Source organism: Polyodon spathula, chromosome 4 (assembly GCF_017654505.1).
Source record: "Polyodon spathula isolate WHYD16114869_AA chromosome 4, ASM1765450v1, whole genome shotgun sequence".
Taxonomy (NCBI): domain Eukaryota; kingdom Metazoa; phylum Chordata; class Actinopteri; order Acipenseriformes; family Polyodontidae; genus Polyodon; species Polyodon spathula.
This window is the reverse complement of record NC_054537.1, coordinates 59085015-59098418: the sequence shown is the minus strand read 5'-3', so window position 1 is coordinate 59098418 and position 13404 is coordinate 59085015. Positions and strand designations below refer to the sequence as shown.

Sequence of the window (13404 nt, the reverse complement as noted above, 5' to 3'; positions counted from 1 at the left end):
ACTTTACCAGAATTCAGAACTGTAGCAGGACCTTGTAGATTCCGTCAAAACTAAAGGAAACTAAATTTAGAGCATTCTGACTTAAGTATAAAACGGAAGCACATACATGTCTTAAGGCAAAACATTATTTACCCCAAGCATTTCATTTCAACTTTTCTAATCAATTACATTTTGTTTGTGCTATACTTCTGGCAGTGGAAGGAAAGACTACATAGTTCAGAATATAACCATACCATGAAGATCTGCTTTTTTTTGTATTACTTGTTTTGGGTTACCGTCAGGGGAAGCACCTGCATTAATTGTGTTGTACTGGAAATGTAAATCCATTGAGACGTCAAGAGCCACAATGTTTTGCAAAACGATATGCACATTATGGCTAGCGTAACCAGTCAAGGATTAAATACCTGTACATGGCAAAAGTGTCCAAAGATGTGTTTTACGCTTGCTTTAAGGTACGGCAGTTTGTTGACTTGCAGCATTCGTAGCTGTCATTGAAGGTACTGTATTGTAAGTATACAAAGGCAAACTATCATTCTTTTTGTGATAGAGTTACCTACTGAGGCTTTTTCTTTTTCCTACAAAATAATACAACCCACACAGTCCCACACGGTACACTAATTGCATAGAGCAAGCTCGCTCACATCGAGTGCTTTCAGCTCCTCCAGGTCTTGCATCTCCTTCACAGGGTCCACCTTCTGCTGCCTGATGAAGTCAGCGATGGCCGAGACCGACCTCTGACCCCGGTACTCGCGCTTCATCATCATGCCATTGCGGAAAAGCTTGAGCGTGGGGTACTTGCTGATCCTGTACCTCATGGAAATGTCAGCTGGGAAGGAGGAAAGAGGAAAGCACAAGTTAAAAACAAAAGACTGTTTGGGTGCTCTACAATAGAAGCAGATATCTACTCCACAAGAGATCACAGCATCTACTGGCTTACTGGAGGCTCTGACCTTGACTGGGTGAAAATCATATATATATATATATATATATATATATATTATTTTAATGTCCCACACAAGTCTGTGTTTCAAAGCTAAAACACTAGTTTGAGAAAGTCGTTACTCGTGCACATTTCCAGTTTTAACTGGCAAAAGAAAAAGGGCTGAGAACAGCAGTTAGTCAAGCGATAAAAATACACACAAAGCAAACCCATGGAAAGACTCCAGATGAAATAGATACAAGATTCAGCATAGGGTTAATTTTCTAAATGTGTTTCTTTAAAGTGCTCAGTATGAGACTAAACAGCAACCCTCCCAGTACCTCCCTTCCCCCAACCAAGAACACCTTAAACTGATAGACTACAGAGGGAAGTGCAGTTCTGTCATTAGCCATCAAACAGTTTGCAGCACATCTATAATTCTGTTTCATTTTCTTTATCTACAAAAAACTGGGGTTGGCATCGGATGCCTGGTGTGTGCGTGTGTGTGTGTGTGTGTGCGCGTATGAGAGCCTGAAGTGTAGGGCATCAAAACAAAAGGCGAGGGGGCTCAGCCTGCCTGACCCCTTCATAAATTATTCTGTAAGTCCAGTTTGTGGACACCTGGAAATGCTATTTTTTTTTCACTCCCTATATATGCTGAGAATGAAATGGAAAGAGAGAAGTGACATTATGGTGACGTCAGATAGACACATCGCCGACAGACAGATTGAAAAGAAATTTCTGAAATCCTGCTGTAGGCCTAGTTAAATAGGTGTTTTTTGTTTTAATTCAACGCGTAGTGCCACCTGGTGATGGACAGTGAAACTGTTCTTTAAATTATAAAATCCAGGCAAATGTAAAATCGGTAGAATAAAAGAAAATGACATTTACAAGGAAAAAGACCATCCACCTTGAATTTGTATTCTCTTTCTGAGATAATACAGCTTGTGATATATCAGCTATCACAGTAGTACTATAGTACTAGCAGCAGCAGCATGATGCTGACTTTGCTCACAGAGTGATCTAGTGGTATTGTAATTTCAAGGAAGGGGGTAACTTGTGTCCTTTATGTGGAATGTAAATAAACAGGACAGCCAACATGGGCTACTTTCTTAGTGCAATAAAGTCTATACTACAGAATAATGCAGACACTACAGATGCGGTTTAATTTGATTTTTCATTGACTCACGGTGCTGGTCGCAGTCTACCCTGGCGAAGACCACCTGCTTGAGATCTGGGAACTCCTCTCGGACCACATTGGAAGATTCTTCAAAGATTGGGTGGAGCATCTGACTGAACCGACACCTAGTTACAAACACAGGCGACACAGCATAGTAAAATAATATAAAAAAATCTATCTAGCTATCATATCAAACACCGGCCTCAATCCTCAGCATCTCTCTCTTTAAGGGTCACTTAACCAGTCTCACTTGGCAGTCAGTAGAACAACAGAATAGTGTCCATTATTTTTTTCATGTTGTATGTATTGCCCTGTTTTGGCATATAGTAAAACCTCTCTATCAAGTCCAGTCTAGGGAACAAAAGAACGTGGCTTTACTTCTGAAGGTACACTCCTGTGCCAGGTTATAATACCAAAAGAGCATAATCACGTCTATAAAAAAGTGGCCTTTATTGTAAAGGTCTTTTCCCAAGATGGCATTAATGTAAGTTTTTAACAATTTTCTTGCCATCTCACAAGACCGCTCAGACCCCACTGCATACAAATAATATAGTGTGGTCCATACAGTAACAAGAAAGCATACAGTAAAAAAACCAAAACTTACCAGTCTGCATAAAAATTCACTAAAGCAACAGCAGCATTGTCTAAAAAAAAAAAAAAAAAAAAAAAGTTTTTTGCTCAATCTCCAGTTCTAATTTTAAAAATTACATAGTGAATTGCACAGGTACCATTTCTACCACAGCAGGGTGAATACACTTGCCTTTCACCTTCAATGGCCCTTAGTTTAGATCAGGGATGTCAAACTCAATTTTACCAAGGGCCATACCTTAATTTAACGTTTGATTCGCGGGACACAAAATGCACACCTTCTACATATACACATGCATTTTAATAGGAGATATAGAAAACACAGGTTTATATTCACAGTTTATTACATACACATGTATTTTATACATGACTTATTAATTTAAAACACGTTATCTATCTTACCTAGTTGCTGCCCTGTGCGTTCTCATACTGAAGAAATCTGGCACCTTTCTCTCGAGACAAGCTTGTCAATATCGGGATTCATGTTTTGTGCTGAAACGATCTTTAGGACGTAGTGTAGATACTTGTCATTCAGGTGAGATCTTTGAGCAGATTTATTAATCTTCAGTGCGCTATTGCACTGCAATTCAATATGGATGTCTTCTGGTGCAGTTTTCACATCTACGACAAATGGGTTTGAAAAAAGCTGGAACTGCTACTTGTGAAAATCTGAAAAACGGTGCTCAAATTCCACACGCAGCACGTTTTAGTTTTGTAGCAAACGCTCTACCAGGAAAAGTAAAATTCGCCGTAGAATCACGTACAGCTTGGCACGTTAGGAAATGGGAAAGGTTTCCTTGCTGCTTGTGTTTTTCCACTTTAACTGAAGCGCCTTAACACCATCACACATTTCCGTTATGACTTGTTTACAGCTTTGCAGTTTCACATTTAAATTGTTGAGCTGTTCGATTATATTGCAGAGAAATCACAAATCACACAACCACTTTGCATCTGAAAGCTGTCTGATTTCTTTCCCTCTATTGTGCATGAAAATTTATATTTCTTGACAATTCAAAGAACCTTGTAAGTACTGCACCGCGGCTAAGCCAGCGAACTCCGGTGTCGTGCGGCAAATCACCATATTGAGCATTAAGCTCGTCAAGCAACTTTTGGAATTGCCGGCGATTCAAATCTTTCGCCCTTATGAAAAGTATCGTTTTCACAACCGTAACCATTATGTGATACATTTGCAGCACATTCCCACACAGCGCTTGCTGGTGTAGAATACAGTGGTACGTTATAAGTGTCGTTGGACAATTCACCTCCTGTAGTTTTCTGCACATCAAAGCAACAAGCCCATTTTTTTTCACCACACATGGGAGGTGCTCCGTCTGTTGTTGTCAATCCAACTAATTTCTCCCACTGTAATTTCATGTTGCACACACACTTCTCAGGCTGTTGAAATATATTGTTTGTTGTGGTAGTGAGGTGCATAGCTGCAACATCCAAAAGCTCTTGGATAATAGTGAAGTCTACATGAACACCCCGGATAAAATAGACAACACAGAGGTATCAGTAATATCTGTGCTCTCGTCAACAGCTAGAGAAAAGGCTACGGAATCGCTTGCTTTTCCAGTGAGCTCTCTTGAAGATCAGTAGCCAGGTCATCCACTCTTTCATCCACGGTATTTCTTGAAAGACTGACATTGGAAAACACGCTTTTTCTCAGGACCGACTATTTCTGTGACTAAGCATGCAGTCTTTTACAAAAGCACCCTCAGAAAAGGGCTTTGACAAATTCGCAATTAGCTCTGGCACAAGGTAACTTGCCTTTACTGCCCCATCACTTTCATTTTTTGACTTTTTAAACATGTTCTGCTGTAAATCAATGGTTCTTTTTAATTCGGCCAGCTTTTCTTGCCTTCAAACTCACCATATTTTTCTTCATGTTTCGTTTCATAGTGGCGCCTTAAATTTAATTATTTCATCACCGCAATACTTCCCTTACATACCAAGCAAATGGAGTTTTCTTGCTGCTCTATAAATAAAATATCCAGACTCCTACCATTCCTGAAACAATCTGCCTTCCTTATCGATCTTTCTTTTCTTGGACAGAGTTACATTACTGTTTTTGACGGCCAGTAGGATACAGTGCCTAACGAAAAACACGCCTTAAGCACCAAGCACGAGATATGATTGTCTGTCTCTCACTGTCTTCTGTTTCTTTAGCTCTGAGCTTCCCGCTACTTTTCTGATGGCTGATGGGATTTGGAGTTCTTACGTGTAATAACCCAATAGACTCAAATTTGGCCGGGCCAAATTACACTGTAATGAATGAACTTTGCTTGGGGCTGGATAAAGTACCTCCAAGGGCCGTATTCAGCCCGAGGCCCTTGAGTTTGACACCCCTGGTTTAGATGTTGGCTCATATCATAAGCAAAAGAGTTCAGGTGTTCCAACTTTGCCCCCGGTTAACACAGTCCAAATCACAAGACAAAACCACCACACAATTTGACACAATTGTCAGTCTCTCATTGACAGAGCCCCAGGACTGAATGACAGGGGGGCGTCCAAGTCAGGAACTAGGTGCTCATGGTGTTTAATATTACCCAAGATAGCTACGTTGTAATTAGGTTTTTAAGTTTGATTAGAGGGCTGGTTCCCCCAGACAGAGAACTTGCAGGTTATTATGTATCAAATCAAGATTAATCACATATTGGAGGAATCAATATCTTAAAATCAACAGCATTATACTGTACTTTTAAAGTCCCTATGCAATTTCTACATAGTTTGAGGGAATATATTTTCTGCTGCCATTCTGTTTAACACAGCATGATTTTCCAGGGTTAAGTGTCACCAGCGGTCAATACAACTTATTGTTTACCCAACACCAAGAAATCTAACAGCTTCACTCACTTAAGGTTTCGTCGATATTTCCACTATCAAGACTTGTTATCTCGCATCTTGCAGGAGAGCAAATCCATGTTACCTGAAAAAAAAAAAAAAAAAAGGAAACTAAATAAACATGTCACATTTTTTATGGAGTTTTTTTTTTTCTTTTCTTAAACATCAAACCAGCAAACAAGCAAAGAAAAAACAATTGAGAATATGAATGGAAAGAAATGCCTCTGCTTTTAGTTTAGAATATGGGAGACAACATTGAGCTGTAAGCTTGATCAGTAAGCTCCTGTGTGGAGAATTACATTTATTAGTCATATAAAAATAGAACACATTTACAATACATTTTAAAAGCACATTTCCTCGCTCCATGTTTATAATATAAAATGCCTGCAGAGATAGAATGATACAATAATCTTCGTACTGAAGCAAGCCACTACATATTGCTTTACAGTACCGGAAAAGAAGATTTCCTACTACCATAATTATTAAACCAGCTCATAAAATACTACCTTCCAACACTATATACCAGAATGTTTTGTAAATCTGGAATTATTGTCTGTGTACATGCGGAATTACAAGAGGTGTAACTATCAAACATAATTGTATATTTTTAAAAAAGAAAATCTGTCCTGCCTCCTATTAAGTCCTCCTTGGGACCACCAAAAGGAAGAGCAGCTCAGAGTGCAAGTCCCTCTGCTAACAACAGTGCAGGTGGTTTTCATAATGTTTGTTTTCACAATCTGCAATCAAATCTGTCACAATAAGAAGACTGACTGCTGATCATTACTGACCGATTGTGATGGGTGTGTGGCAGAGAAAAGATTGAGGCGTTATTAAGGAGGCAATAAGCAGTGTGGCAGGGCAAAGCCCTGTCTGTAAAGAAAGTATTGGTGTTGTGCATTTTGGTGGTGGTTGGCAGGGATGGGGTTAATTCCTATCCCTACCAAATGCATGTGAGACTGTGGCTGTTCCCAAATGAGATAACTGGTGACAATTGGGAACAGCCACAGAATATAACAGAGAGCTGGGAGCTCTAGTAGGGAGAGACTACCAGGGAGCTGGGAACCAAGAAAAAAAAGGTACTGTGTGAACCGTAGTGTTATTTAAAATCAGTAAAACTGTGTGTGTAATAGTGTTTTGGCAATCAGTAAACAGTTTAGCCATCCAGGTTCTATTGTGACAAAAGATATAGTTTAGCACTCCACGTGGGAGTTAAGTTTTTGTTTTGTACTATTTCTGTCAATAATAAAAGTGTTTGAAACTGCAAGTTTTGTGTCTGGGTCTGCTAATTAATGGGCAAACGAGAGTGACCAGAGAGAGGCTCCATTACAGCAGGTACATGCTCCTCATTGAGAAATACGTAAATAAGTTTGTAACCCACAAGTGATGCCACAAGAGAGCACAAAACGGAGGCTATTAACAACCTCCACATCACCGTGTGTTAAGTATTACAGGACTGAGAGCTCAGAGTAGAGATCAAAAACCAGGGCTCTAAATTGGCAACAAAATGGGCAAGGCCAAAATGGCCTTCAGCTCAATACATTTATGACAGCACCAAGACTACTACAGTAAATTGAAGGCCAAAGTGTAGGGTGTTGTGTAATTTTGCTTAAGACTCATAAATAAAGCTAATTATTGGCCAGAGAAAGAAACACAGTTAATAATAACTATGTTATCTATTTTTTATTGTCAACCAGCAGCCTAGGCAGGGATCCAAAATAAGTTTATGCCTTGGGAGCTAATTGCTCCTCGGCCAAAAAAGTGCGATCAACAAATCTAACCCTAACCCTTAAAATACAACTTGTTGTGATACTAAAACAGTAACTTATGTTACTACTCACTTGTTTGTTGTCTCATTCTGTTGAATAGGTAATCTATGCTCAGTGTTAGTGAAGTCCTAAGAGCATGTAACACAGCTTGCTTGGTTGTTTTTTTGGGGGGTTTTTTCAACTGTATATGTAATCATTTATTGTTTCAGTAAAAAATACAATTAAGTTTTTGTTATTAAATGCACCACAGCAAAAACAACATCTTATATTGTAGATATTTCTAAATCATTTGGTTTTATTACCACAATCTGAAAGTTAAGTTTAAGTGAATGGCAGTTTTTTTACTGCAATCAAGTAAGCTGCAGTACATTTCATTTTTAATTCCCTAAATGTTTTTTTTTTTCTTCTTCTGCTCAGGAGTACACTTGCTAGTTACAGTTCCAAGAATTTGCATTCTGCTGTCACCCTTCTTAAAATGGTACCGCTTTAGTACAGAATCCACGTTACATTTACTGTTTTTCAATATGGTAACGTCTTAAATTACAGTGCCTGCTTCTTTGGCAGAAGTCTAGAGATATTAGAAGCTTGTTGTGCAACTAAAAGCCCCTTTCACACTGGCATGCTCTATCCAGGTCGCGACCTTGTGTTATGCTAGGGCTAGAAGTTAGCTTTAAGGCAGCTGTGACGATTTGTTACCTGCCTGGAAAGTAGGTAGCAAAATGGTCTTGTTTGGTAGTGGTTTATTCGACTAATAATCATATATAAAAATAATTAAAAAAATAAACACCTAACCTACTGTTTTAAATAGACTGAATATCCCAAACTATAACATAGTAGACCTAGATTTACATCAGAAAGTATTTACTGAAACCACCTTGTGCTCAACTAAGTAAATGGAACAATGCAATTCTTGTTGAAATGTACCGTTTTATCCAAGAATGCAACCATATCTGTCCTCTAAGCATTTTATATGCCATCAGTACGGTTAACCAGGTTATGTTTCATCAGTGCAAATTAAGTGGTACAAAATTATCAGTCTTCAGTTGTGCCACATTATCACTGAATCCTGTATTGTATGACCTTATAATTATAAGGTTACAACCACAACCAAGCTGTTTGAAAATGAAAGCTAATTCCAGCTTTCATACAGCGCAAATGCGAATGCAAGCGCAAACGGAGCTTGACCCAAATTCTGTGACACATAAATGGATCAAAATTGTAAAAAAAAAAAAAAATAAATACCGCACTGAAATGGTATTCTGAAGTTAAGTCTTGCCTCATTATAGAGCGCCTGCCCCATCATTACCATATTCAACAAAGCGATTCTAATGACAATGCAATGGGGTCCCAAATAGCAATTGAGCACTGTGTTAAGACCTGCTGAAACCAGGTCTATTTAGTGGTGCAATCAGGAATTTTAATAACTGAATGCACTATAAAAACAAAGTAGTCCTAAGTAACAACTTAGTGTGTTTGGACTGACACAGAAAGAGGAAATCAAAGCAAGAAAAGTAAAAGAAATAAAGTGACTGGGATGAGTGAGGGGGTATTTCTCTCTGGTGTACTCCATCGCTAAATTCTTACAGTTCTCATATTGTAGTTCACATTTGATGCCACAATGATAAATAATTTCCATTATTTATGTATTCATTTAATTAAAAAAAAGAAATAAACGATTTAAATCAAGTCAATCAGATTTTTTTTTTTTTTTTTTTTTTTTTTTTTTTAAATAAGAAAATAAAAAGCCAACTCTAACTGGGTTGTTCATAAATATGTATGCTCCCATCCTGCCTTCTCACTGCATTTTTAAATGCTGTACAATTTAGAAGAAATTAACTAAGAAGTAATAACAGAATAAGGGCTACCAACCAAGATTTAAAAAAAAAAATACACGCCGTGTTTGTTTTATTAAAACAGTGACATTAGTAGTGATTAGCAGATGTGTCAGCCGCACGAAGAGCACAGAGTAACTCTAGTGTCTCACATTGAATATATACGTGCAGAAATATATATATATATATATATATATATATATATATATATATATATATATATATATATATATATACGTGTGTAAATATCGGGACTTTCTTCCTATGCATCGGGACGCGGGACATTTGCTAGGAAATCGGGGCTGTCCCCACCATATATGGGCAGTGAATAAAATTTTCAACCATTTTCTGTTTTCTTAAATAAAAAAAATCAGTGTTTTTACATTTATTTAATTTTACTCTCGGTCTATAAAAGAAACTTCATACCTTGAAATTGTATCCATGTTGTGAATTGCCAGTATTGGTACTTCACTGCCCAATACAATTTGCATTGTGGGCCTCGTGTGTATCTACATCAGGGTGGGACAAACCTCAGTCATCTACAAATAAGGAAGCTCTATTAGGAATGGTTTCCCAATTTATGAAAGATAGTGTACGTGTTTAAAAAACGAATACCAGTAATTATGTAGGTGTTCACTCAGGGTCATTCCTATAATATGCAATTGGATATCTAATTTACTTTCTATTATTCCTTGTTACTTTCCATTAACATTTAAGTCAGATTAACTGTATTTTCAATAAGGACATGTAAACAATGTGAAATTGTTACATATTTTCAAGGAACAAAATGTAATATAAATGGACGTGATATGCAATTACATTTTCAATCGACATTTGGTTAACATTTAGCAAGAAACCAGATATTGCATATTTAAATATTAATTTAACATTAATTTAATATGCAATTGCATATCTATTTAATATTAATTTATGCCACACAATATAAAGCGTTACTGAAAAATGCTACTGCATATAAAAAAAATAATAATAACTAAATAAATAAATAAAACAGTAGCAAATTAAGAGTTTTGGGTAGCAAAATGCTACCAAATATACATTAACTTCGAGCCTTCGTTATGCGGGTTGGCTACATGATTTCACTCTGCTTTTAAAGAAGCAGAGTCAACCTGGGCGACAAACGCAAAAACAAATGGATTGATCCGTCAGCCCAAATGCTAATGAGAGCAAACGTTTCTTCATCCCTGCTGCAATTTAGCTCATAGTGTGTCTCAATCAACAAAACTATGGCTAAACAGAAATGTTCCTTGTGAAAGTGAAACCTTTATGCAGACGTGGCTGTTTGTAATTTCATCGGTTTATGTACGGCCGTCATGCATTTTGTCTCTCTCGACCCAGGGTCAAAGCACGTCCCACGTCCTGAGGTGGGTGGCTACCGACCAGGGTATGACCCAAGTACATGGTTTCACACTACGTGGGATTGTGACCCCGGTAGCCAGAACGTGGTTAGGAGTGCCAGTGTGAAAGGGACTTAAGTAAGTTGCTACACAATTACATCATCAGAATCCTGAAGGTAAACAGTGTATCAGAATATATTTGGGATAGACACGACTGCTAAAGAAGATGCAACAAACAAACTATAACAAATCTGTTCGTGTTGACTCAAAACTTTATTTAATCACCCTGCGATTTGAGTGTCGAAAGACAATATTGGTTTATTGGAGTTCACAAAGAAAACTTTTTTTCAGCTTGACACAGTAACATTCACTTCATTTTTGTTGCTGTTTAATTATTGACCTTTTGCTGCGTTTCAGCCATTCATTATAATTATTTTAAGTTCCCAGGGCATTTTGTTATTGGCATGTGTGAAACAAACAAACATTAAGTGTTTTTTATTTGCATCTTGTTCTAAATTTCTTGAATGCAATGTTTCATTTTAAGCTACCTTTTTACACAACAGTAGGCTAATCACGCACGTCTGGTTAATGTACTCTGTTGTACAGCACCTCTGGATTTCCAGGCATTTGTGTTCAATCTGGTTGTTATCGTCCCTCTTGTGCTTCAGTTTAAAATGTTTCCCTTTACAGACCGACGTCATAGCGCATTCATAAATATTGAGTTGTGTATGGAACTGGTGCGACTTAACCATGCAAATCATGTAATCATATTATTTAGTCCCAAACATTTCCGAATGCAGGCATCTCTGTAGTGGTTGTACATGAAAGGGCACTGAAACCATAATGGCCATGAACAGATACATATATTGAGAGGCATTGCAGCAATTGACAAGGGTAACCAAGGCAATTGCCGCCGTTAATGTCGAGCCTTGAGATTCCTAACCTCGGAAACCAAGCAATCTTTGAAAATCTAAATCAAATATTTTCAACACCAAAAGTGATACAAATCTACAATATTAAATAGTGTACGATTTCAAACACTGTTGCAAGTGAGCATGTTATGCCATATTATGTCAAAGTTTTTACCATTTAAAACTACACATATACGTTTAATGAAAAGGAACAAAACACTACATTTGTCACAAATTCTAAAATCCCTGAAACAGCTACAATAGGCTCAAAATCAGAACACCCATCTGTAAAAGGAATATTTCTGTCCACAGACTGTTTGAGGCGCAATCATTTGTTAATCTAACCCAGTGCCCAGAGTTAACAAGGTGCTAGACAGGGCCATTTATACAAAATAAAATACACTGTCACTCTGCTTCAATCTCTCTCTCCTATTCCTACATTAGAGTGACCTGTGCAGTACCTGCTAATGCAGCTCTTCCAGGGCAAATTAGATGTAGTGTTAAATCAATATTTATACAACAAGTATTCTCAGAGCCTAATTAATCCTCTGCACACTGAAGGTCTTCTATTTATACAACCGCATTTAGATTCCAATATAAAACTGAGCACCAAGGGCAATGTATGGGCTGCGATCAGCCCTTGAGGAATGAACTGATTGCATCATTTTACAAGGGGGATGATGAAGGTATGGTTTACCTACTTAAATTTCGAACGAGGTAGGCTGTCATGTACCTCTTATCTCAGCTAACAGCAGTGTCTTTGCAGTTCCACCTCGGGTTGGAATCAGATTTCTCAAGGAAAGGCCATGCGAGAGTCAATCATGTGTCTCTCTCTCTCTCTCTCCCACAACCCCCCCCCCCCTCAGGTGCCGAGCTGGAAATGAAAGAATGTGTGAACGGACCGGTTTTATATACTGTAATGTACCATGTTATACAGTTCTGCTAAAGCTCACCTATGCCAATTACAATATATTAGAGTTACACAATCTATTAAGAAACAAGTATATTAATATAATACCTTGAAAAAATAAACTAGGACATACATTCACAGTATTTACAAAATGAGCATGACAGACTTGCAGAAGGAGATCTCCATTTATCACCCCATTCCTGCAATCTCAATGACTTGTTCTGAGAACTATCCTTACAGTTTCACCACAATCAGATAAGGTTTTCATAAGCAGTTAACCTATTATTTTTTTTTTTTATTAAACCTGCAACTTGCCCCAGAAGTTTTAATTGTAAAATCTAAGGATATGCTGCAATGTTTATGTTTCCTCATTAAAAAGTATATGTCTAGCAAAGAGGAGTATACACATTTTTCCATTATCCGCAAAATATACTTGGAAGACTAGACTTTTTTAGGGCGGTCTGGATTCTATAATGTCATTAACCAGAGAAAAATGTCTTGTTCAACACCCTGAGATGCTGGGCCGGTGCTCACCTATGACAGAGGAGCCTGACTATTAGCTGTGCACTTGTGCAGCATTCCCCTCACGTTCCTGGGGTCATCACCTGTAATGCACGGTGCCTGGAGGATATTAGTAATCCATTCTCCCCACAGCAGCATTGCTTCTAATTAGCATTACATCTGCTTGGCAGCCTGGCTTTAATAGCTGGGCTTATTCCTCGATAAACCATTAACCTTCCTTTTCTTAGCCAGCAGCCAAGAACAGCTATGGCAGGGCCAGTGGCAAACTTGTTTCCAGAAAAAAATAAAATGAAGACCCTCTGCTCTTGCTGCAAACAGCCTTACCCACCACCTAATCCAGATTGACAAGCAGAAGCTGCCACCTGAAGCTGCAATGGAAGGGGTAGTGTGGTGTGCTGTTGTCCCCAGATACCTGCCCATCCTCCTCTCCTGACAGAGACAATCTCTTTGCTGCTCAGACTTGCATCAAGCTGGCAAGGGGAAGTGGGAAGGCAGGGTCTGAGTGCTTTTGCAGGCTGTTGTAGGGAGAAAAGGGAAGATGTAACGTTGTCTCCAGGGAGACCCAGCACTGAGACCT

At 38.2% G+C, this 13404-nt stretch overlaps 1 protein-coding gene across 2 annotated transcripts in view; it reads right to left on the bottom strand.

Moving 5' to 3' along the window:
- The window catches only part of erp44 (endoplasmic reticulum protein 44), a 52126-nt gene that overhangs the window by 17747 nt on the left and 20975 nt on the right, over nt 1–13404 (bottom strand). For both annotated transcript variants that reach the window (XM_041248194.1, XM_041248193.1), the window contains exons 2-5: nt 5544–5616; nt 2704–2743; nt 2109–2224; nt 642–826 (exon numbers count right to left, since the gene is read on the bottom strand). In XM_041248194.1, coding sequence (XP_041104128.1) covers nt 642–826; nt 2109–2224; nt 2704–2743; nt 5544–5616 — 414 coding nt within the window. The remainder of the gene's footprint in view (nt 1–641; nt 827–2108; nt 2225–2703; nt 2744–5543; nt 5617–13404) is intronic.